A 26,988-nucleotide genomic window follows, 5' to 3' on the forward strand; every position below is an offset into this window, starting at 1 on the left:
GCGGCATCCGTGTTTTGCGGTCCGCAAAACACAGCGCGGTCATGTGAATGTGCCGTAAAGAAGTTATACTATGATAATCATATGGTAGGCTGCATACAAAGCAAGATAAGTAGAACTGTCCACCAATTCTATACACAGACACACAATATACAAGGATACTGAGCATTACATCCATAATAGAATGAGAAGCGGTACTGCGCTGTGTCCATACATGCAAAAATAGAGCTGATGTGGAGGATGACATCCTGCATACACAAAAATAAGTCATGCTGTGCAGAGTCCATATAAACAGAATAAGATGCCATTAAATATTAAGAATTATTACAGCCATTATATAACTCTAGAAAAGTGGTACTGTGCAGTGTCCATATATACAGAATAAGAGCAGATACTGAGAATTACACCCAGTATACAGGACAGGAGAAGTGGTACTGTGCAGTGTCCTTATATACAGAATAAGATCAGATACTGAGAATTACACCCAGTATACAGGGCAAGAGAAGTGGTACTGTGCAGTGTCCATATATACAGAATAAGGGCAGATACTGAGAATTACACCCAGTATACAGGACTATGGAAGTGGTACTGTGCAATGTTCATATATACAGAATAAGATCAGATACTGAGAATTACACCCAGTATACAGGGCAAGAGAAGTGGTACTGTGCAGTGTCCATATATACAGAATAAGAGCAGATGCTAAGCATTACACCCAGTATACAGGGCAAGAGAAGTGGTACTGTGCAGGGTCCATATATACAGAATAAGAGCAGATACTGAGAATTACACACAGTATACAGGGCAAGAGAAGTGGTACTCTGCAGTCTCCTTATATACAGAATAAGAGCAGATACTGAGAATTACACCCAGTATACAGGACAGGAGAAGTGATACTGTGCAGTGTCCATATATACACAAGATCAGATACTGAGGATTATGCCTAGGATACAGGACAGGAAAAGTGGTACTGTGCAGTGTCCATATATACAGAATAAGGGCAGATACTGAGGATTATGCCTAGGATACAGGACAGGAAAAGTGGTACTGTTCAGTGTCCATATATACAGAATAAGAGCAGATACTGAGAATTACACCCAGTATACAGGACAGAAGTGGTACTGTGCAGTGTCCATATATACAGAATAAGGGCAGATACTGAGAATTACATCCAGTATACAGGACAGGAGAAGTGGTACTGTGCGGAGTTCATATATGCAGAATAAGGGCAGATACTGAGGATTATGCCCAGGATACAGGACTATGGAAGTGGTACTGTGCCTGCATACAGGATAGTGTAATAAGCATACATATTATTGCTCATATCTGCATTGGAGGCCATTGTCCCTTCCCCTCGCTTGATGTTTTACTGCAGTGAGGGGGTTAATGGCTGCTTCCGGTAGGCAGGGACAGTTGTGCAAGTACACACAGGGAGGGAGTGGCTTGGTTCAGGCTGTGTCATGTGACTGATCACATGGGCAGGAGGTGAAGGCTGCAGCTGCTGCTGTTGCAGTGGTCAGAAGTTTCCAGGTCAGATATATTACAGACATGCCTCCCCCTAGTGATCCCATGATCTGGAGTGGAGACCCGTCTCTATTCTAGCACATGGGAAGAATCTATTTTCTGGTCTCATTGCCCTGGTTAAAGTGTGAGGGAATAGAGAAAGGATACCCCTCTTGTCTTAGTTGTGAGGAGCACCCCAATCTGAAAAGGAGCTGTCTAGACTCCTGGAGGTGTCACCATGATAGCTGTATCCAGATATTTAAGGGGTTTTCCAGAACTTAGATATTGATGGCCTATACTTAGGATAGGTCATCAATGAGATCAGTGGGGGTTTGACTCCCACCAAAGCCACCGATCAGCTGTTTCCGGCTGGCACAGGACACTATGCAGTGGAACTGATTTTTAGTCTCAGAAATTTGCCGCATGTGAAGGCACCGTAAAAGGATTGGCATGTTTAAATGAAACAAACCAATCTTTCTCTCCCCTACATTTGCCATCAGGGAAGAGTCAGGAGGTCCCATAAACAGCGGGTCGGCTGGTCCTGCCAAAATCAGCAGATTCAGTCTTGCGTATAGCCAGCTTTAGTCATCTGTTTAAATGTGGATGTAAGCAGTCAGGTCCTGGTGCTGGGTTGACGTTGGCCATACGTTTGAGCTCATTCTTCTGTCTTCCAAGAAGAGAAGGTAATAAGCCACTGTCAAACACCTCTGGCAGGAGCAAAAGAATTAGACATTTTTGAAATCTAACCGGCCAGATCCTTCTCCCCCACATCTGACATCATAAGTGAGGTGTATAGTCAGCTTCCTAAATTGATTAGGTAATCAATATCAGATTAGCAGGTGTCTGATTCCCAGCACCCCCCCCCCCCCCCATCAGATATTTGAAGAGACCTGTGCAAGCGCTGCACTCTTCGCTGTTTACCAGCCTTCTGTTGACATTGCAGCAGTAAGCAGTATAATTACAGTTCCTTCATCCCATTCCAATGGCAGAACCGTAAAACGCTGCTCACCGCTGCCGTGTCGACGGTGGGCAGCGCTTGCACGAGCGCTGTATGTCTCTGCTGGTCACCATCACCATTTTGTAAAACTTTCTTTTTGTCTCCAGCAAAATATCAAAGTGTATGGTTGATTATTTCCCCAATTATGCAGAAAAAAAAAAAAAAGAAGAAGAGAGTTATGAGAATATAATCCTACATGCATTTCCCACCTCTCTGGATGGAATCAAAGTCTGGTTAAAGGCCATAGAACAAACTGGACAAGGGTTTGAGAACATTGAAAATAATGGCTATAGAAAACTTGGAGGACAAGAGGTGCAAAGTCTATCAAGTTTGCTGTGAGCATTTCACAAAGGAATGTTATGTTGCAAGTGGAGAGAAGAAGACGTTTAATAAAAAGACGCAACAGTCTTCACTAAGAAGGAAGATGTAACTCCCCCTGGGGTACAGAGAGGAGATCCTTTCAGAGTTCAGGTATGTTTAAGGCTTAGGAGCGTATTTCCCAAGTTGCCTAGATCTTCAGACCAATCATAAAGCAGAGTCCCATGACAACTCCAATTAATAAGCCAGAACTAAAACTATGTTATAGAGCAGGAGGAGCTGAGCCGATTCATATATAGGGGGAGATTTATTGTAGACTTGCAATTTACTCCGGTCTATGATCTCCCCTGCACTGCCGGAAAATGCGCCCAATTTATGGCACGGTGCAGGACTCGTCCTATATCAGGCGCATCTGCCAGCACGCATGCTTCTAAACTGAGCTCGGAGCTGCTGTAGATTTCCAGAAAACTAGTGTAAAAGAAAATAAATGTGACAGGGCCGACAGCCAACTCAGCTTTATGGAAAAGTGGCGAGGCCGGAGCAGAAACGCCAGTTGCGACAAAAAAAATAAAAAATAAAAAATAAATAATCACAAACCTGGTCAGAAAACTGGCATAGGGAGATAAACCCCCCATAGTTTTTTGAGTGGATTCAGTAAAATTTGTCATTTATTCACTTAAACTTCTGCTGATTCTGGATTTAGGTTTCATGTGGGCAGTCCTAATCAGTGGCTTAGCCTGACAAAGTATACATACAACTGTCAGTCAGTAAGTAGGACCGCCCACATGACTCCTAACCATAGAAAGAGCACAAAACTGACCGATTCATGTAATAGTATCCATATCACCTCTCTTCTACCTCTAGACCAAAGAATTTGTGAAGAGATCCTATACAGAACCTCAAAAGTCACTAGATGCAACCAATGACATGGAAGCGTTAAACCAAGAAGTGTTGAACCTCACCCTAGAGATCATCTGCCTTCTTACTGGAGAGGTGAGGTATTCAGCAGCATGTTTATTAGTGGAGGAACCGTTGTGCAGGAATAGACCGCACCAATGTACAAGAAAGACATTGGCCCAGACGGGCTAGACCTAAAGATGGTGTACAGGCTGTGTAGACCTGCACCAGATATACAGTGGCTCAGGCTGAATGATAGACAGTTTGGCTAAGGCCTCAGGCACGCAAACGTATTTTCATTCCGTGTCCGTTCCGTTTTTTTTGCCGACTATATACGAAACAATTAATTTCAATGGGTCCACAAAAAAACCTGAATGTACTCTGAAAAAAAAAAAAAAAATAGAACATGTCCTATTACTGTCCACATTACAGACAAGGATAGGACTGTTCTATTAGGGGCCAGCTGTTCTGTTCAGCAAAATACGGAATGCACACTGATGTCATCCGTATTTTTTGCGGACCGCAAAATACAAACGGTCAGCATTACCTTATAGAAGCCCCCAGTCTGTTTTTAATGATGTGTTTGGTCCAGTAATTGATGCTCCATACATGACAAAAACGATGTTTTAACCGCCATCAGCGCTATCTCGACGGTCAGTCTGAAGTCAAAGGGGCAGCGGCCTCCTTGCTTCAAATAAAGATAAGCACACCCCTAACAGTCCCCTCTTTTGTGTGATTGGCATCCCGCAGTGCGGCCTAGAATCGCGTTAGTCTCGCGCATGCATCATACATCATAAAGACCAGACCAGACTCAAACACAGATCGCAGACCCCATAACTACTATAGACCTCAGACCCTAGAATAAATGCAGACTCCATAGTCCAGGCATGGCCAACCTGCGGCTCACCAGCTGTTGTAAAACTACAACTCCCACCATGCCCTGCTGTAGGCATTCTGGGCAACAGCTGGAGAGCCTCCGGTTGGCCATCCCTGCCATGGTAAGTAACAACCTAAAGCAGACCCCCTAAGAGAATACAGAACCCCGGACTGAATACAAATCCTAGATCCCAAAATAAATACACACCCCATACCCAATATGGAATTGCACCAGGCATACACTACAAAAAAGTGTTACTGTGCAGTACGTTATATATCACACAGCAGCAGGTTCCCTTCCACTCCATGTTGTAATAGTGCGTCATGGTAGTGGTACAAGATCAGGAGTATTATACATCAGGCACCCAGCTGTCACTGCTGGGTTCGGAGTTAACTCCGATCCAGGCAGTTTAACCCCTCTGATGCAGCAGTCATTAGCAACCACAGCAACTGAGCAGTTAAGACAGATCGGCACTCAACAAATGCAATTGTGGGTTGTCAAGTACTTGTCATGGCAACTTAAGGCCTTCTGAAGGTCCTGCCAGGTCCTGTCTGGTGACACATGCTTCTTCCGGCTGGATGTAGTAGCATGTCTGTCAGAACTAGTATGCACTGTAATACAGGAGTATTAGGGCTCAGGCACACAAGTGTAGGCCGTCTGTGCCCATACAACAGACCGCAAACAGCGGGTCTGCAATATACAGGCACCGACCATGTGACTTGAATAGGTCTGCAATCCTCAAGATACGGAGTGGAGGCATGGTTGAAAGCCTACGGAAGCACTACAAAACACTTCTGTGAGATTTCGGTCTGTGCCTCTACACTGCAGAAAAATAGAACAAATCCTATATTTTTTGGGGTGTGGATCGTCTCTTGCGGATCTCGCACCTATTCAGGTCAATGGGTCCACATACGCAAATGGCGTGCACACAGACGGTGCCCGTGCGTTGCAAACCGCTATTTGTGGTCCGTAGCCCTTACAGTGCATAGTACTGATATTGCTGTTCCACGATTATCAGATTAAAATATTTACCGTATTTAGCCAACATGGTGAATGCTGCAATTCAAAAAATTCCCAATGCCAGAATTGGCACCCGCCCAAAAACAAAAAAAAAGTTATAAAAGGGGAGGATCAAAAAGTCCCAAGTCGCGTTGAGTGAACTTGTGGTTTCTGGTTATCTAAGAATTTGGTTATTGATTCCACTACCACAGAGCATACTGTAAGTTATGGACCATGGTAGCGGAATTATTAGAGAACAGTCACAAGTTGAAACCACACGTTTGCTCAACACTAGTCCCAAGTACACCAAAACGGTATCAAAATCTGTAGCTCGCCTCAGAAACAATGAGCCCTCACACAGCTCAGTTGGCAGAAAAATAAAAAGTACAGCTGTCAGAATATGGCAACACATTCTTAGATTTGTTTTTAAATAGCAAAAGAGAACAGAAACTATATATATTTAGCATCTCCATAATCATACAAACCCACAGAATAAAATGGAAAGGTCATTACCATACAGTAACCACTGTAAAAACAAAACCCTAAAAACCACGTGACATTGCATTGTTTTTTCAAACTGCCACCCAAAACATTTTAAACGTTGTACGGACTCCACGCGAGCGATACTTCCTGGTCAAGTCTTGGGGGCACAGTGTAATTAGAAGTGCTTGTTCCACTCACTAGAGTGGGACGAGAGGTTGTAAGTACAATGCGCTGCTGCTGCAAATGAGTCGACGCGCAGTGTGATCTTGAAAAGGAAGCAGCACTCATACAAGCACCACCTCAGGCCTCCTGCACACGAACGTGTGCGCCCCATGGCCGTGCTGCGGCCCGCAATGCACGAACACCGACCGCGGGGCAGCCGCAGCGTATCGTAGACTCATTCTCTTTAATGGGTCCGCTATCCGCCCGATCTGCAAAAAGATAGGACATGTTCTATCTTTTTGCGGAACGGAAGTACGTGACAAAACCCCACGGAAGCACTCCGTAGTGCTTCTGTGGGTTTCTATTCCATGCTTTCGTGTATTGCGCATCTGCAAATACAGTCCGCAACAGGCAGCACACGTGTGCAGGAGGCCTCAATCAGATCATCAGTACTAGGAAACAGCCTGAGCGAGTTAAGCCAACAGCAAGCTGACATGTAGTCAGGTTTTATTGAGAAGTGGCCTGTCCAACACTTACTATACAAATGACGTCCCTCCCTGCCAGCTGCAGATCTTCTCCCTGCCAGCTGATCATAGACTTCCAGCAACTACTCACACAGACAGGCTTGTTAGGCCCACCCTCCTGGCTCTGCTAAGTAGCCGCCCTCCCTGTTAATTAACTTCAGAGGTGAGATTCTTTCACCTGCTTCTTCACATAGAAAAGGATCCTGGAGAAATCTACCGACAGAGACACAGACACAACGCCTCATGCACACGGCCATTGGGTGGCCCGCAAACGGCGGGTCGGCAATCCATGGCCGATGGCCATTTGCACCCCGTATCACGGATGCGTGGGTCCACAATTCCAGAGATGTGAAACGGATCACTGGAAGCACTACGAGTACTTCAGTGGTGTTTCTTTCCGTTGTTCTGCAGCGCAAATAAATATGACATGTCATATATTTTTGCGATGCGGACAGACCACGGACCCATTCAAGTTGAATGGGTGCGGCCCGCAGCACGGATGTTGCCGGTGCATTGGGGACCGCTATTGCAGTCCCCAATGTACGGAACTGCCGCACAACGGCCGTGTGCATGAGGCCATCGGTATATAGACACACACAACATTTTCAGAGATATTCACAGCCTCTTCTCCTGTAACAGGGTCTTGATCTTTCTGTGATTTCGTACCAAGACCTGTGAGATGATGATGTATATATGTACGTGATTGACATTAAGGGGCTGTATGGAGCAGGCTCATGCGCTTAGCTTGCTCCATACACCGTCCAGATTGCGGACTGAGTCAAGTGAATGGGTCCACATCCGTGATGCGGGGAGTACACTGCCGATGTCCGCATATTGTGGACCCACTGTGCATGAGGCCTAAAAAGTAGTACTTTCATGGAGACGTGCACCTATTTTTAGCTCACTTGCCCAACATTTTCATGCGCATACTAATTAGACCAGTCTTAGTGATTGTGAACCTGTCATACTGATGAAGAACCACCAGAGGACAGACTAAAAGCAATGCGCCGAGTCTAATTCATGAAGTGCTGTGAGACTTTTAAAAAATAGGAGGCAAAAGAAAGACAAAGCAAATACGCCAGTCTAATTTTATACCTAAAACAGGCAAGCTTGATAAATGTGTCCCAATGGGTCTGCAAAAAATGTGGATGCACACGGCTGGTATCCTTATTTTGTGGCTTTGCAGTCTCCATAATGCAAAATACATACGGTTGTGTGCATTAAGGCCTAAGGGTGTCAGGCCATGAGGGACCTGCTTGCGGCCCAATCCCTCCTTTTTAGGCCTCATGCACACGGCTGGTGCCCAGCAGTGCCCATATTGCGGCCTGAAAGCAGCTGTTCTGCAATATGCGGGCACCCACTTGAATGGGTCTGCAATCTGGAAGGTGCAATGTGGAAAGGAGGCATGGAACCCTCACGGAAGCACTCTCCATGCCATTGCACAGCAAAAAATAGAACATGTTCCACTTGAATTGGTCTGGATCAGTCACGGCAGCCACATGGATAGTGCCCTTGCATTGGGGACCGCAAACTGCAGTCCCCAGTGCACGAGACCTTACAAAACGGGCAAGGTAAAAAAGTTGTACATTGTGGTTGAAACTGAGGGGCATTTACTATAGTGTCTGGCTGTCTGCACCTGTTTTCAGGTGGAAAAAAAGCTGTTTCAGACTGTCTTATTTTTTAAATCTTATTAAAGGGGTTTTCTCATCTCAGACAATGGGGGCATATCGCTAGGATATGCCCCCATTGTCTTATAGGTGCGGGTCCCACCGCTGGGACCCGCACCTATATCGAGATCGGAGCCCCGAAAGAGAAGGAGGGTGCACTGCGCATGCGCAGCCGCCCTCCATTCATTTCTATGGGGCCGCCGAAAAAGCTAGCTCGGCTATTGCCGTCTGCCCCATAGAAATGAATGGGAGCGTGTGGCCGCGCATGCACGGCACGCTCCCATTCACCTCTATGGGAGAGGCGGAGATTAGTACTTGGTGATGGATGGACCCCAGGAAATCTGGGGTCCTCCAGCCACAGCGCTCCCCGCTCCGTTCTCGATATATATATCCCATCGCTGGGACCCGCACCTATCAGACAATGGGAGCATATCCTAGCGATATGCCCCTATTGTCTAAGATGGGAATACCCCTTTAACCAACTGATTTTGCACCTGTTTAGGAGACATTTGCGCCTTGTTTGTCTAATTCTTTTTTTAGGCAAATTTTTTATTTGTCTTTGTTTTTTGCTTTATTTCCGATTAGATGCATAAACAGTCTTATTTCGAGTCCTGACCTGACTTATTTTTCCTGTCTGTGTTGAAGGGGAACTTGTGCAATTTTTTGCATTGAAAGAGATAAAGTTATGACTTTTTTCTGGTTATTTCTAAAATCATTTCATGCGCCAGTGGAGTGCCTAGGATTTTTGGCACCCGGGGCGGGTCCTTTCTTTGGCACCCCCCCACCAATACTAAAATTAGACCCCCTCACAGTAGTATTGCCCTCATTGTACAACCTTCACAGTAGTTCTGTACAGATGTGTGCTCCCTCACATTGGTATGCCCACATTGTGCCCTCTCTGTGCCCCTTTCACAGTTGTAATGCCTTCTTTGTGCCCCCTTCACAGTAATAATCCCCATTGTGCCCCTTCATAGTAATAATGCCCATTGTGTCCCCTTTATAGTAATAATTGCCCACTGTGCCCCTTCATAGTAATAATGCCCCTTGTGCCCACTTAGTAGTAATGCTCACTGTGCTAGTAATGCCCTATGTGCCCCCTCCATAGTAGAAATCTCCACTGTGCCCCCTTCACAGTAATAATGCCCACTGTGCCCTCTTCACAGTAATAATGCCCTCTGTGCTCCCTTCATTGTAGTAATGCCCTCTGTGCCCCCTCCATAGAAGTAATGCCCTCTGTGCCCCCTCCATAGTAATAAAGTCCTCTGTGCCCCCTCCATAGTAATAAAGTCCTCTGTGCCCCCTCCATAGTGATAAAGCCTTCTGTGCCCCCTCTGTATTAAAAAAAATGAAAAAGAAAAACCAGTAACTACTCACCTTGTCCCGCTCCTGAAGCTCACATACCTCTCTTCCCTGCAGGCACAGATCCCCATGCTGCAGGCTCTGCCCGCACAGGTCGGCGGCACGATCTGTGCCTGCAGGCTGAATGGTGGAGCAGGGAGAAGTCTTACTGCTTCACCATTCTGTGCGCCGCCGGCCTGAAGGAGGGGAGGAGCTCTGGGAGCTGAGCGGTGAGTAACAGGACCCAGCTCCCTGCGCTCCAGCAATGAGCACTTCCATCTGTATTGATGGAAGCGCTTATTGCTTCTGGCACCCCCCTGAGAGCTGGCACCCAGGGCGGACCGCCTCCCCCCTCTCTTAGTACGCCACTGTCATGCGCCAACTAATGAGACAAGTCTTAGTGAATATGAACCTGTCTTACAAGAAAACAACCACTAGAGGTCAGACTTAAACCAAATACAATTAAGCTGATTTATTAAGCGATCATAAATTTGAGGCAATTTAAATACAGGCGTTTCAAATATGTCTTTTTTTACTCCTGAAAAAAAGGAGAGCTTAATAAATGTACCCCAAAGGGTTAAAAATTGACAACGCTCACCTTTCCCAACTTATAAACAATAAATATAAACAATAAAAAATAAACATAATTGCTATCTCTGCATCCGAAAATGTCCAAACTATTAAAATATAGCAATATTTAGTGGGTGCAGTAACACAAGAAAATAAAAATAGACAATTTGCTGTTTTTTGGTCATGTTGCCCCCCAAACTATTGAATAATAAGTGGTCAAAAAGTTTATATCCTGGGGGCCAAGCAGAGAAGCTGAAGCCAGGAACACAAGGAGTCAGCATCGGGAGGCATGCTTCCCTTCACAGGTCTGTCAAGGGGAGGGGGTTTGCCAATATCCCCCCCCCCCCCCTCTCCAGGTGCACAAACCCTTTAAGTATGCTTATTTTTTCTTTAAGAGTTATCCCACAGTAATATTTATGAACATGTCTCTAATTTAGGATTATAGTATTGTGAAGAAGACCTCTAATCAGTATCTTAAACTGAGCCCTACCAAGGAGCCTTTTTCTCATTTGCTGATACTGGAGAAAAACAGTAAGAAGATCCTAGAACTGACCAACAAGATCATTGAGCTCCTGACTGGAGAGGTGAGCGCCTCTGGAAAATTATATAATAACTGATAATATATCTCAATGGTGACTGTATCATTGTGTGTGTCAGGTTCTCATAAGATGTCATGATGTCACTGTCCATTTCTCCATGGAGGAGTGGGAGTACATAGAAGGACACAAGGATCTATATAAGGATGTCATGATGGAGACCCATCAGAGAATCATATCTCTGGGTAAGAAGTTGCTTTTATCACTATAGTTTCCAAAATATAACGTATATCAGCCATTAATTAGCCTTAGGGTTTTCATACATCTGCGTCACAGACCTCTTCAAAAAGACCGGACAGAAAAGTCCTGCATGCAGGAGCAGAGCTTTTTGTCCGGTATAAAAACTTGATCCCAACTGAATGGACTCCATTGCAGTCCACAGAGTTAGTGCAGCTTCGTTCGGGTCAGTTCTGTTATTTTTGTTGTTCTTCTTCTCTGAGGCCCCTTTCACACGGGTGAGATTTCCGTGCACCTGCACTGAATCCGGACCCATTTATTTCTATGGGGCTGTGCACATGAGCGGTGATTTTCACACATCACTTGTGCGTTGCGTGAAAATCGCAGCATGTTCTATTTTGTGCGTTTTTCATGCAATGCAGGCCCCATAGAAGTGAATGGGGGCTGCGTGAAAATTGCAAGCATCCGCAAGCAAGTGCGGATGCGGTCCGATTTTCACGCACGGTTGCTAGGAGACGATCGGGATGGGGACCTGATTATTATTATTTTCCCTTATAACATGATTATAAGGGAAAATAATAGCATTCTGAATACAGAATGCTTAGTACAATAGGGCTGGAGGGGTTAAAAAATAAAATAATTTAACTCACCTTAATCCACTTGTTCGCGCAGCCCGGCTTCTCTTCTGTCTTCATCTTTGCTGTGCAGGAGGAAAAGGACCTGTGGTGATGTCACTGCGCTCATTACATGGTCCGTCACATGATCCATCACCTGTCACGGAAGGTGTACAGGAAACAAGACAACACAAAATGAATATACGACTCACTGGATCCAAAACTAAGGAACAAAAAGGGAGACCTTTTGCACACACACTCCAGGAAGAACTATAAACCGCACACTGATGCACTATGGGGAGGAATTTAAAGGGATGCAATCAGTACAACTACATGACAGCTGAGAGAGGCTAACGAGATGAGGAACTGAAAGCAAAACAAAGGAAGCTCAAGGTGGAGGTTCTGAAAGGCATCTGTCAGAGCTATTCAGATGTCTGGTGGTGACAGTACCCCTCCTTCTACGAGTGGACTCCGGACACTCAGAGCCCACCTTCTCAGGATGAGACCTATGGAAAGCCCTGATGAGACGAGTGGCCTTAATGTCCGTCACTGGGACCCACATCCTCTCCTCAGGACCATAACCCTCCCAATGAACGAGGTACTGGAGAGAACCGCGGACAACACGAGAATCCACAATCTTAGAGACCTGAAATTCAAGATTACCATCAACCATAATCGGAGGAGGAGGCAAAGACGAGGGTACAATGGGTTGGACATAAGGTTTTAATAAGGACTTATGAAAAACATTATTGATCTTCTAAGTCTGAGGAAGATCAAGACGGTAGGCAACAGGATTGATGACAGACAAGATTTTGTAAGGCCCAATAAACTTAGGACCCAACTTCCAGGAGGGAACCTTCAATTTGATATTCTTAGTAGACAACCACACCAGATCACCAACATTCAGGTCCGGACCAGGCACACGTCTCTTATCCGCCACACGCTTATATCTCTCACTCATGCTCTTTAGATTATCCTGAATCTTTTGCCAAATAGATGACAAAGACGAGGAGACTCTGTCCTCATCAGGTAAACCAGAAGACTCCTCTCCCGAGAATGTCCCAAACTGCGGATGAAACCCATATGCACCAAAAAATGGTGACTTATCAGAGGACTCCTGACGACGGTTATTTAAAGCAAACTCAGCAAGGGACAAAAAAGAACACCAATCCTCCTGATTCTCCGCCACAAAACAGCGCAGATCTGTCTCCAGATTCTGATTGACGCGCTCGGTCTGGCCATTCGACTGCGGTTGGAAAGCAGAAGAGAATGACACCCAAACCCCCAAGCGAGAACAGAAAGCCTTCCAGAATCTGGAAACAAACTGCGTGCCCCTATGTCTGAAGGAATACCATGCAATTTGACAATGTGATCAATAAATGCCTGCGCCAGCGTCTTAGCATTGGGCAAGCCAGGAAAAGGGATGAAATGCACCATTTTGCTAAAACGGTCCACCACCACCAGAATCACAGTCTTCCCCGAGGAACGAGGCAGGTCCGTTATGAAGTCCATGGACGGATGTGTCCAAGGACGGGAAGGAATGGGTAAGGGAAGGAGACGACCTGATGGCCGTGAATGAGGGACTTTGGCACGAGCGCAGGTCTCGCAGGCTGCCACAAAACCCTCAACCGACTTACGAAGCGCAGGCCACCAGAATCTCCGAGCGATGAGATCCACTGTGGCTCTTGCCCCCGGGTGCCCAGCAAGGACCGTATCGTGGTGTTCCTTAAAAATCTTGTGTCTTAAAGCAAGAGGCACAAACAACCTCCCAGGAGGACAAAGATCAGGAGCCTCTGACTGGGCTACCTGCACCTCTGCCTCCAATTCAGGATAAAGAGCAGAGACCACCACACCTTCAGCCAAAATGGGACCCGGGTCTTCAAAATTCCCACCTCCCGGAAAACAACGTGACAGGGAATCTGCCTTCACATTCTTAACCCCAGGGCGGAACGTGACAATTAAATTAAACCTTGAAAAGAACAAAGACCATCTGGCCTGTCTCGGGTTCAGACGCTTGGCTGACTCCAAGTAGGCTAGATTTTTATGGTCAGTAAACACGGTAATAGGGTGTCTGGCTCCCTCTAACCAATGGCGCCATTCCTCAAAAGCCAACTTAATGGCCAACAACTCCCTATCTCCCACATCGTAATTTCTCTCTGCGGAGGAAAGTTTCTTCGAGAAAAAGGCACACGGTCGCCATTTGGCAGGAGAGGAACCCTGAGACAATACCGCACCCACATCCACCTCAGAAGCATCAACCTCAACTATGAAGGGTAGAGAAATATCAGGTTGTACCAAGATGGGAGCGGAAGCAAAACTCTCCTTGATATTAGAAAAGGCCTTACGCGCCTCTACTGACCAGGAAGAAAAATCTACCCCCTTTCTGGTCATATCAGTGAGTGGTTTAACAACAGAGGAATAATTCAAAATAAACTTCCTGTAATAATTGGCAAAGCCCAAAAAACGCATCAGCGCCTTCTGATTCTCAGGAAGCTCCCACTCAAGCACAGCGCAGACCTTCTCAGGGTCCATGCGAAAACCAGAAGCGGAGAGAAGAAACCCCAGAAATTAAATTTCTGGAACCGCAAACACAAATTTTTCCAGTTTTGCGTACAATTTATTCTCCCGCAGGATGAGCAAGACCTGACGTAAGTGTTCCTTATGAGTTTTGAAATCAGGAGAAAAAATCTAAATGTCATCTAAATACACTAATACAAATTTCCCCATTAAATGATAAAAAATGCTGTTCACGAAATGCTGAAAAACGGCTGGAGCATTCATCAAACCAAAAGGCATAACCAAATTCTCAAAATGGCCCTCAGGGGTATTGAAGGCCGTCTTCCATTCGTCTCCTTCTCTGACCCTGACCAGGTTGTATGCCCCTCTTAGATCTAATTTGGAAAAGACTTTAGCCCCAACAACCTGGTTAAACAGGTCCGGGATCAGAGGAGGCGGATAAGGGTCACGAATAGTGATACTATTCAGCTCCCTGAAATCCAGACAAGGTCTTAAAGAACCATCTTTTTTCTTAACAAAGAAAAAACCAGCAGCAACAGGTGACTTCGAGGGTCGTATGTGTCCTTTTCTCAGACTCTCAGAGATAAAAGCACGCATAGCGATCCTTTCAGGTTGGGAAAGATTGTATAAACGAGATTTAGGCAGCTTGGCGCCTGGGATGAGATTAATAGGGCAATAGTACTCCCTGTGCGGGGGCAAATCCTGAACTCCACTCTCAGAGAAGACATCCGAAAATTCTGAGAGAAAGGATGGTACAGTCTTAGTAGAAACCTCAGAAACAGATGTCGTGAGGCAATTCTCTCTGCAAAAGTCACTCCAACCATTTATTTGCCTCGCTTGCCAATCAATGGTGGGGTTATGTTTAGTGAGCCAGGGTAGCCCCAACACTAGAGGAGTAGGCAAACCGCTAAGGACGAAACATGACACATCCTCAACATGAGCATCACTCACAATTAAACGGATATTGTGAACTATGCCCTTTAATGATTTCTGAGAAAGTGGAGCGGAATCAATAGCAAAAACAGGAATATCCTTTCCCAAAGTGCACACCTGGAAACCATGAGTTATTGCAAATTGATTATCAATGAGATTGACCGCTGCTCCACTATCCACAAAAATCTCACAAAAAATTATCTTGCTCTCTAGCGCCACCCTAGCAGGCAGGACAAAACGGGAACTACAAGCAAACGGAAAACCTTCAATTTCCGCCTCAACCCTGCCAATAGTAACAGATGGAACATTTTTAAAAGATGTTTTCCTCTTTGTTTCTTTATTACTCCCAGAGAACTGCCTGAATCTCCTAGAGGGACAAACATTTGCCAAATGATTTATACCTCCACAACAAAAACAAACCCTCCCATGCGGGCTGAATCTTCTATTGTCAGAAGCAATCAACCCCAGCTGCATGGGCTCCTGCTCAGAAGGGGCTGACAGCGACTGAGACCCCTGCGCACAGAATGGGACCGCTGCACTGTCCTGGGATTGAGTATGACAGGAAGGAGTGATCTCTCCTCTCTCCCTAAGACGCCTATCAATACGAACGGCCCGAGACATAGCAGAGTCCAAGGAAGTAGGCCTCTCATGAAAGGCAAATGCATCTTTCAATCCCTCCGAAAGACCATGGCAAAATTGACTTCGGAGTGCAGCATCATTCCAACCAGTATCAGCTGCCCATCTCCGAAATCCTGAGCAGTATATCTCTGCGGATTGTTTACCCTGGCATAACAGACGTAGTCTAGACTCAGCCAGAGCAATACGATCCGGATCATCATATATCTGACCCAGGGCTAAAAAGAATTCATCCACTGAACGGAGGGGCCGTGCCCCCTCCGGCAGAGAAAAGGCCCACGACTGAGCGTTACCCTTGAGCAGCGACATAATGATCCCCACCCTCCGTTCCTCATCACCAGAGGAATGGGGAAGAAGGCGAAAATGGAGTTTGCAAGCATCTCTAAAACGCACAAAATTCTCACTACCCCCGGAGAACGTATCCGGGAGCGAGATCTTAGGCTCAGAACAAACTCCATGAACGCAAGCTGAACCGGTCACTTGAAACTGAGAAAGAGTCTTACGGAGATCAGCTACCTCCAATGAAAGACCCTGGAAGCGTTCAGTCAAAAGTGAAACCGGATCCATGCTTGAGACGGTTTTGGCGGTTTATAATGTCACGGAAGGTGTACAGGAAACAAGACAACACAAAATGAATATACGACTCACTGGATCCAAAACTAAGGAACAAAAAGGGAGACCCCTGCATCAGACCTGGAACTCTCCCTGATTGCTCAGCCTATGCGAAAATCCGAATGGTAGATGATCGCATATCCTCGTACCTCGACTGTATAACACCTGAACACCCTATAATAGTGAGGGGACACGACCACCGGCTCCCTACACTAGACACGGAGGGAGTCAGGGTCACCTGGGATCCAGCAAACAGAAAATCACAAATGAATGCACAACACTTATCTTGTAGAAGACTGGGAAGTAGGATCAGCATGCACACACACTCCAGGAAGAACTATAAACCGCACACTGATGCACTATGGGGAGGAATTTAAAGGGATGCAATCAGTACAACTACATGACAGATGAGAGAGGCTAACGAGATGAGGAACTGAAAGCAAAACAAAGGAAGCTCAAGGAGGAGGTTCTGAAAGGCATCTGTCAGAGCTTCTCAGATGTCTGGTGGTGACATCACCATGGTGATGGATCATGTGATGAGCGCAGTGACGTCATCAAAGGTCCTATTCCTGTGCACAGCAAAGATGAAGACAGAAGAGAAGCCGGGCTGCGCGAACAAGTGGATTAAGTAAAATTATTATTTTAAAAAATGTAACCCCTCCAGCCCTATTGTACTATGCATTCTGTATTAAGAATGCTATTATTTTCCCTTAGAACCATGTTATAAGGGAAAATAATATAATCTACACAACACCGATCCCAAACCCGAACTTCTGTGAAGAAGTCCGGGTTCGGGTTTGGGTACCAAACATGCAGATTTTTCTCACGCGCGTGCAAAACGCATTACACGTTTTGCACTCGCGCGGAAAAGTCATGCATTTTCCCGCAACGCACCTGCATCTTATCTGGCCCTAAAACACGACGCCCGTGTGAAAGAGGCCTAAGGATACCTGTGCATGGAGGCAGGTTGACAAATTCCACACAGATTTTCATGCAGATTTCTGTGCGTTTCTGCACAAACAATTGTGATGCAGCGGATTTCTAAATCAGCACGCAGGTCAATTTCTACACCGAAAGGAAAAGCAAAGTGTACATGAGATTTGTTAAATCTCACAGCATTTTTTTTTTTCACACTGCATTTTTTTTCACACGAGAATGGGCGCAGAAAATAAATGTTCTTAATCCGCAACGTGTGGAGGTACCCTAAGGCCCCCTTCACACAGGCCTCGCGGGTGAATGCTGGATGCGTTCAGGGTGCATTGCGGAAAACCAGCACGAGTAGGCACGCAATTGCAGTCAGTTTTGTCTGCGATTGCGTTCCGATGTTCATTTTTTTCCGCACGAGTGCAATGCGTTTTGCACACGCGTGAGAAAAAACTGAATGTGGTTCCCAGACCCGAACCCGGACTTCTTCACTGAAGTTCGGGTTTGGGTTAGGTGTTCTGTAGATTTTATTATTTTCCATTATAACATGTTTATAATGGAAAATAATAGCATTCTTTAATACAGAATGCAAAGTGATTAAGCGCGATTACGTCAGCGAAGGTCCTTTTGCAGGTCCTTCAAGAAGAACAAAGAAGAGGATCCTGGCTGCGCGATAAAGTGGATGAGGTGAGTAATGTTTTTATTATTTTTTAACCCTTAAATGACATTTCACTTTGCATTCTGTATTAAAGAATGCTATTATTTTCCATTATAAACATGTTATAATGGAAAATAATAAAGTAAATGGGGACCTGGGTCGCTCATCCCTCGTCTCCTTAGCAACCATGCGTGAAAATCGCATTGCATCCGCACTTGCTTGCCGATGCTATGCGATTTTCACGCAGCCCCATTAATTTCTATGGGGCCTGCGTTGCGTGAAAAATGCTGAATATAGAACATGCTGCGATTTTAAAGCAACACACAAGTGATGCGTAAAAAACATCGCTCATGTACACAGCCCCATTGAAATGAATGGGTCAGGATTCAGTGCGGGTGCAATGCGTTCTCCTCACGCATTGCACCCGGCGGGAAAACTCGCCCGTGTGAAAGGGACCTAAAAGAGCAGAACAATAGAAACATTCAGCGGTGGTGTGAACTCACCCTTAGGCCTGTACATCGCTCATGTGCACAGCCTCATTGAAATGAATGGGTCAGGATTCAGTGCGGGTGCAATGCGTTCACCTCACGCATTGCACCCGCGCTGAAAACTCGCCTGTGTGAAAGGGACCTAACAGAGCTCACCCTTAGGCATCTTGCACACGAACGTTGTGCATCCGTTACATGCATTGCATGGGCAACGTCCGTGTGGTGGCCGGGACGGATTGAGACCCATTCAACTTCAAGTTCTATTTTTTTTGCGGTGCTGACGCACGGACAGAAACACCACAGGAGCACTCCGTAGTGCTTCCGTGGGGTTCCGATCCATGCTTTGGTTCCGCATCTCCGTGATTGCGGACCCATTCAAGTGAATGGGTCCACATCTGTGATGCGGAAGGCACATGGGCCGGTGCCCGTGTATTGCGGACCCGCCGTATGCAGGCCGCAATACGGCCACAGTCTCACAACATTCATGTGCCTTAGCCTTTTTAGATCACATACACAAATCATAGCTAAAGACTGCTGTAATACTCACTGGTAGAGGAAGAGGAGCAAATAATGTCTTTAACTATCTGGAGGCAATATGGGGGACATTTACTAAGACCTCCATTTTAGATGCAGGTCTTAATATCCCCTGTAGCTAGCGATGGATCCGCCAGAGTTATATAGAGGCACCGGCCTCTACACAACTTCGGTGGATCCACCTCCGCTTCTAAATATAAGACAGCTTCCGAGCTGTCTTACATTTAGACCATTTTCTACACCTAAAACAGCCCACTCCAAGCCCACTTTTTTAGACCTGGCGTGAGCGGGGAAAAGTCTCAGATTGTGGCGCAAAGGACATTTGTGCCTAATTCTGTGCCAGAAATATGCCTAATATAGGCGTATTTCTGGTTAGTAAATGACCCCCTATATGTTTTACATATACTTGGTACCAGTCTATTTATTTATTTTATGCACTTATATAGCGCTACTATATTCCGCAGCGCTTTACAGACATTAGCATCCAACTGTCCCCAATAGGGCTCACAATCTAAGGTCCCTATCAGTATGTCTTTGGAGTGTGGGAGGAAACTGGAGTACCCGGAGGAAACCCATGCAAACACGGGGAGAACATACTAACTCCATGCAGATGTTGCCCTTGGTCGGATCCGAACCTAGGACCCCAGCACTGCTAGGCTAAAAAAGTATGTCCCAGACAGTGGGTATTAGTTGTATTTTTATGCCAGCCCAAGCATTTTGATAGATAGATAGAGTAAGGGATCGCTCTCTCTCAGGGGGTCGCAATCACAGACCTCCTCTGACGGGGTTCAAGTCCAAAAGGTGCTTTATTTTGGCACTTCAGCACCATCACACACATAAACATTGAAAATAAACACCTGCCCGTCTGGGCTCTACCTAATACACGTGTTGTCTCTACCTCACCCATAGAGCGCCGTTCACACACGGGATTAGATCCGACTTCCTCAGCCATATACGGTCCAGCACCCTTGGGGGGAGATGGTCCAGAAGTCCTCCCGACTCTGACGGTGCGATCCTCTTTCCGTAGGTGTCGCTGGGCCCCCAAACCTCAGGCTTTACAAAGCCTTGTGGCCCCTCAGCCCTTCTGGCTGAGACCACACAGTGCCTCTCAGGCTTCTTCAGCCTTTCTCTCATACACAGAGGGTTGTTTTATCCCTCCTTGATTTCAGCAGCAGGCCTCACCTGCGAGATCACCTCCGGCAAAAGACATGTAGTGGAAGGGTGTGGACTGGCAGATCCCATTACCAAACCTAGTCCACATGAAACCAGCCCAGAACAACATCTAGACAAAACTGTCTCAGTAAACTACACTTTGCTAAAACCACTACAGCTTTCTGGATTTCAGTTATCTCACCCAGCTGAGGTATCTGGGTGGGATATACATACCTCCCAGCAGGGGCGTAGCTAACGGCTCATGGGCCCTGGTGCAAGAGTTCAGCTTGGGCCCCTCTTCCCTCAGTGCTTTGTGTGTCTTTTTATGCGGCACAAGGGTCTTTGGGCCCTGTCAGGCTCCTGGGCCCTGTAGCGACTGCTACCTCTGCACCCTCTATAGCTACGCCCATGCCTCCCAGCACTTGTACTGTACACATCACCACAATAGATAGATAGACTACATCTTTAAAGCCTTAGATTGGTGACAAAACAACATTGTTATAAACACATATAAACTTATATACAAAATATATCAGTTTCTAACATAATTTTCTAAACATAATAATGTATTAAAATGTGTATTTACAGGTGGCCTTCCAAAGAAAACACTACCACATACTTGGGAATCTTCTAATCTAAGTTCTGATTATGAGGACATAGATTTTTCCAGCCTATTAAAACACTTTGATTGGAGACAATTCAGAAGTGAGCTTCATAAATCAGGAAGAAATATGTCCAAGATGTCCTGTGATGATAAAAGTGTCAGAGGAGCCACAGATCAAGCACAACACCCATTTTTACATATTGAGGAGGGACATTTGTCACGCGAAGGTGTCACAGAGTATAAATATACAACGGTCCTTGTAAAGGACTCATGTTTAAATAATGCCAGTGTAATGGACAGCGCCTACAGTAGTACATCCACAGACTCTTTGCAACAGTATACACATACTCATATAAAGGAGGAACCAGTATCATGGGATAGAGGAAATGATGCAGATAACAGCTATATGCCTATAGATCACACATACTATATGACTGGTCAGATTAAGAAGGAACCATTTTCATGTGATGAGGAAAACCTCATAGACAACAATAATGTACTTACAGATGATACACAACAGTATCTAACTACATCTATTAAAGAGGAACCTGTCTTGTACGGTGGAGTAAACCCCAGCATTGACACACCCAATGACCATACACAACATAATCCATCTACTCATATTAAGGAAAAATCAGGCTCATGTGATGGAGAAAACATTACAGAGCCTTATCTACCTTCATGTCCTCTTGCTAGGAAGGAACCAGTTTCATGGGACGGAGAAAACATCACAGGCCCAAATATGTATGCTCCACCAAGCCATAGACAACAATATCCATCTACTAAGGAGGAACCAGTCTTATTTGAAGACACAGAGATGGAGTACAACACAATTTTCATTGAGGAGGATAAAGAGGATGTCACTGACAACACCTACAGTTATGCACCCAGAAGTCCTGAAACCACAATTGAACATTTACCATTTATAGGTCATACTGGTGAAAAACCAGACCACTCATCATTATTGAGGCGTGTAGTAATGGCTCACTTACTTGAGAAGGCTCAAAAGAAACAAAGTAACACTATCAACACACACGTTAATTCTCAGAGTCAGGTGTGTGTTACAAGCACATCAACTATTAAAGATGAAGTTAGGAAGACCAGAGTGGAACATTTGTCTTTCAAAAGTGGCCCTGGTTCAACTCAGAGAATTTATGTAAAAAAGAGACCAACTAAAAAAGCTGAAGCAGAAAAAACATTTGGTGATATTTCTAATCTTACAAAATACTTACGAGCAAACTCTAGGAAGAAAACTCTCCAGTGTTCACAATGTGGGCAATATTTTCTGAGAAAGTCTCGACTTGAAGATCATGTAAGAATCCATGAAGGTCAAAATATGTTTGAATGTGTAGACTGCAGGAAATATTTTTTGAACAATGATCAACTTGTCGAACATCAGAAGATGCACACCGGAGAATTTGAATGTTTAGTTTGTAGGAAAATTTTTGATAAAGAGTCAAGTCTTCTAAAACATCAAAAGGTTCATGAAGAAGCGAAACCATTTCAGTGTCCTGAATGCAACAAATGTTTCAGTATTTACTATGAGCTCTATATACATAAGAAGACTCACACACAAGACAAAAAATATCACTGTTCCAAATGTATCAAATCCTACAACTCAAAAGCCCAATTTGATGTACATATGAGGACTCACACAGGAGAAAGGCCCTATGGATGTACTGAATGTGGGAGGCGTTTTATGGAGAGAAAGAAGTTGCTGACACATCAAAAGCTCCATGCGGAGGTGAATCCACATGAATGTGGAAAAAGGTTTGCTGAGAGGTCAAACATAATTATTCATAAAACGAGCCATGGACACAAACCAGCTGCATGTCTCCAGTGCGGCAAAACTTTTTCAACTCGGTCATCATTAATCCGACATATCGTAACGCATTCAAAGCTGAGACAGTGCAGCTTCTTGGATCTTGAGAAATGTCAACAAACTGACTTTGAAGAGGGCAATAAAATTAATGATGGAGCCAAGAGTCCATCTGCAGGGAAAACAAGCTAGGAAAAAAAATTCTTACATATTTGTATGTTTGAAACAGCACTCCTGAGCAGTAATTGCTGTCTAATGTCTTTAAAGGGGTTCTCCTGAAATTAAAAAAATGAAAATACTTAAATATTATTTTGTAATAAATATATTCCCAAATACCTTTCATTACTTAGAATGGCTTGTTTTGTCTGGAGACCAATCATTAGGAGAAATAAAATGGCCGCCATCCTATCAGTACACACAAAACCTGTCCTAATCACACAGCAGACCAAGTTACTGCACCACAATGAGCCATAGTGCTGCCTCATCCTCCTCTCTGCTCTGCTTGTTACGAATCATGATCCTGAATACAGGTGAATCTCTGTAGGAATGGAGAAGATGAGGAGACATAAGAGGAGGGTGAGGTGTGGCTAATAAGCAGTAGCTCTTGTATGCAGCCTCCATTACCACAGCAACATATTGCCACAGTCTGTCTGGTCAGTCCTCTCTGTATTTCATGTCTCCTCATGAACTAAATTCCCCAAAGATTCAGCTAAAGTTCTTATCAGCTGTATTCAGGATCATAATCCTGACAAGTAGAGGAGGATGAGGCAGCTCTTTACCTCAGTGTTGTGAAGTAACTTGTCCTCATGTGTGATCACATTTTGTTTCCCCTTATGATTGCTCCCCAGACAAAACAAGCCATTATAAATGATGAAAGGTATTTGAGAATATACTTATAATAAAGTAATAATTAAGTTTTTTTTATTTATTTTTTTTATTCCCGGATAACCCCTTTAAACAGCATTGATAATATAAAGTTGGTATAAAAAAAAAAAAAGTAAACTTTGTGGTTTCTTATTTTGCTCTCCTTTAGGCTAGAGCTACTGCACAACCAGGGGCGGATTGGGAACTGTAGCCCTAAATAAACAAAAAAGAGGGGGCACCTTAGGGTGAAAACGTATGGGAAAAGGTAAAATAAACTCCAAATTGGAGGCTCACCTTAAATGGTTGTGCAAGTAATAGGCACAACATTACTGTCGGCATGTAGGGAATAAAATCAATCCCCAAGAGAGATGTTGGTATGCAGCCACGGATGCAGGTCTCCTCGGATGAGCGTGCCTAGGCCCTCACGGAGAATTAGTACATGATGAAAGGAAGAAATATCCCTCGGCGCAAAGAACCAACCAGGTGCAGATTAATAATCTTCAAAATGTTTATTGCAGAATTGCTATGCGTTTCGGGGACCACTTCCCGGCGCCTTATTGACAGCGCTTTGTGCAGCCTAGCGATCACGTGGCGTTTGTCTCTCCTGAGCGCCGAGCTCTCTACTGTGCCGGCCCAGGAGCATCGTGTTGCTAGGAAGCCGGATGCATCCCTTGATCACGCTGCGGTCACATGACCGATTTACTGTGTTTTGCATGTGCGTGATAAAAAACTAAATGTTTACGAACAACATTTCTTAGCAACCAACAGAGATTACAGTTAACGTCATAGAATATGATCGGCCACTTTTGATCTGTAAAGGTTTTTCTGAGAAGCTGGTTACTACCTTGCTAAAGAGTAAGAAAACGGTTACTGTTACCATTTATGCTAGGGTTTAGCGTAAATTCCTGGCCTTTTCTGGATTAAACCCTAAAAACCTTCCAGCTTTTGTGCTTGTTTCTCAGATTTTGGAATTTCTACAGAAAGGTCTAGACTTAGAGGTTTTTTTTCCGTTTGCATTCCGTATATGGACCGTATACAGAAACATTCATTTCAAAGGATCCGCAAAAAAAACGGAAGGCACTCCGTATGTCTTCTGTTTCCGTTTTTCTGTTCCGTTCAAAGATAGAACATGTCTTATTATTGTCCGCATAACGGACAAGGATAGTACTGTTCTATCAAGGGCCAGCTGTTCCGTTCCACAAATCATGACCAGGACTGTTTACGGCAACCATCACCAGAATAGCGCTATCATAACCTCAAGATAGCGCTCCAAATATCAGGCATTTTATGGCAATTAAATAAAATAACAGGGTCCGCTGATCTCCGCATGCTGCTCCAACACAAAGTCCGATGGATCCATACTTTGCGCACTGTAGCCCCCTTAGGTTCAAATGAACAGCTCTGCTATAGCTGTTTCATTTAATTACATTGTGAGACCATGAATACATCTTCCTTTATATAATAAACCCCACAGGCATAAACTTTCCTTCACAATGCCTGGTTTAGTGTCCCACCGGAATATTTTTTGAGATGGGACATGTCCTTGACACCTCTATCTGATCATGTCCCGGTTTGTGGACCTCTGAGATCAGCGAACCCTGTTATTTTATTTAATTGCCATAAAATGCCTGATATTTGGAGCGCTATGTTAAGGTTATGATAGCGCTATCCTGGTGATGGTTGCCGTAAACAGTCCCGGTTGCATGGCAGCAGGTTTCACCATAGCCATTGGAGTAAATGTGTCTGGGGCTGATGACACACTCCATGGCCACTTGCAAATGACGTATGCCGGTTCGGCTGCGGCTCATTGCAAGACATAGTCCTGGAAGCGCTACCGAGCTCCAGCGCAGACTGCGCATGCGCAAAACGCCCCCCTCACGTCACCACGCTGCTATCCAAGCCTCGCTCTGAGGCTCGGATAGATTTAAAACAGTGCGGACGAGCGTCCTTAGGTAGGCTACATCACAGCCTCAGGACATATCAAGGCACGCTGTATAGCAAGGAACTGCACATCAACAGATCTCCCTGTAATATATTTGGCCTCATATCTTTTAGGCCTGCGTTAGCCCCGATACTGAATGGGACCCACACCATGGGCCTATCATTTGTATTTATTGTAAGTGTCCTCTACTTTGTTACACCTGAATATCCTCAGTGTTAACTATTTAGAATCATCTGGATTAAACACTCAGGGCCCTGTCACATCTCCCCCTCATATACAGGGTCCTGTCACGTCTCCCCCTTATATACAGGGCCCTGTCACATCTCCCCCTCATATACAGGGTCCTGTCACATCTCCCCCTCATATACGGGGCCCTGTCACATCTCCCCCTCAGCGCGATGCCTTCCTGTGACGAGCCTGTGAGATCCAGCCCCCTGGATCCCACATGCCGGAAGCTGTATGAGTAATACTCACAGTATTACTCATACAGCCAATGCATTCCAATACAGAAGTATTGGAATGCATTGTAAAGGATTAGACCCCCAAAAGTTGAAGTCCCAAAGTGGGGAAAAAAATCATGAAAAAAAGTTGAAAAAATAAGGTTTTTCCCCCCAAAATTAAAAGTTTTACGTTAAAATAAACAAAAACTTCATTTTCCCCAAATAAAGTTAAAAAAAATTGATAAATAATAGGTGGGAAAAAAAGTATACATATTAGGTATCTCCGCGTCCATATCGACCGGCTCTATAAGCATATGACATGACCTAACCCCTCAGATGAACACCGTAAAAAATAAAAACTGTGCTACATAAAAAAAAAATTGTCACCTTACATCACAAAAAGTACAGCAGCAAGCGATCAAAAAGGCATATGCCCACCAAAATAGTACCAATCTAGCCGTCACGTCATCCCGCAAAAAATGAGCCCCTACCTGAGACAATAGCCCAAAAAATAAAAAAACTATGGCTCTGAATATGGAGATGCTAAAACATTTTTGGGGTTTTAAAAAAGCCGTTATTGTGTAAAACTTACATAAATAAATAAAAAAGTATACATATTAGGTATCGTATTTTTTGGTCACCTTACATCACAAAAAGTGTAATAGCAAGCGATCAAAAAGTCATATGCACCCCAAAATAGTGCCAATCAAACCAACATCTCATCCTGCAAAAAATGAGACGCTACCTAAGATAATCGCCCAAAAGCTGAAAAAACTATGGCTCTCAGAATATGGAGACACTAAAACATGATTTTATTTTATTTTTTTCAAAAATGATATTATTATTATAGTGTAAAACTTACATAAATAAAAAAAGTATACATATTAGGTATCGCCGTGTCCGTAATAACTTGCTCTATAAAAAAATCACATGACCTAACCCCTCAGGTGAATACCGTAAAAAGAAATTGAAACTTGGAAATTTGCTAATTTTTCCAAATTTTTGGCAAATTTGGTATTTCTTTGACTTCATTTTACCAGTGTCATGAAGTACAATATTTGATGAAAAAAATATCTCAGAATAGCCTGGATAAGTCAAAGCGTTTTAAAGTTATCACCACATAAAGTGACACTGGTCAGATTTGCA

At 44.6% G+C, this 26,988-nt stretch overlaps 1 protein-coding gene across 4 annotated transcripts in view; it reads left to right on the forward strand.

Annotated features, from left to right (window-relative positions):
• Positions 1-1,464: 1,464 nt before the first annotated feature.
• Positions 1,465-26,988, forward strand: part of LOC122941043 (gastrula zinc finger protein XlCGF66.1-like) — a 31,473-nt gene continuing 5,949 nt past the window's right edge. Inside the window, exons 1-6 of one of the 4 annotated variants that reach the window (XM_044298029.1) lie at positions 1,465-1,527; positions 2,649-2,968; positions 3,680-3,808; positions 10,770-10,916; positions 10,990-11,113; positions 20,762-22,963. In XM_044298029.1, coding sequence (XP_044153964.1) covers positions 3,743-3,808; positions 10,770-10,916; positions 10,990-11,113; positions 20,762-22,788 — 2,364 coding nt within the window. In that variant the 5' untranslated portion in view covers positions 1,465-1,527; positions 2,649-2,968; positions 3,680-3,742 and the 3' untranslated portion in view covers positions 22,789-22,963. Of the gene's footprint in view, positions 1,528-2,145; positions 2,184-2,604; positions 2,969-3,679; positions 3,809-10,769; positions 10,917-10,989; positions 11,114-20,761; positions 22,964-26,988 lie in introns of those variants that run through there. The other 3 variants (XM_044298030.1, XM_044298031.1, XM_044298032.1) reach the window with 3 other exon arrangements.

This window comes from Bufo gargarizans, chromosome 6 (assembly GCF_014858855.1).
Source record: "Bufo gargarizans isolate SCDJY-AF-19 chromosome 6, ASM1485885v1, whole genome shotgun sequence".
NCBI classification, from domain to species: domain Eukaryota; kingdom Metazoa; phylum Chordata; class Amphibia; order Anura; family Bufonidae; genus Bufo; species Bufo gargarizans.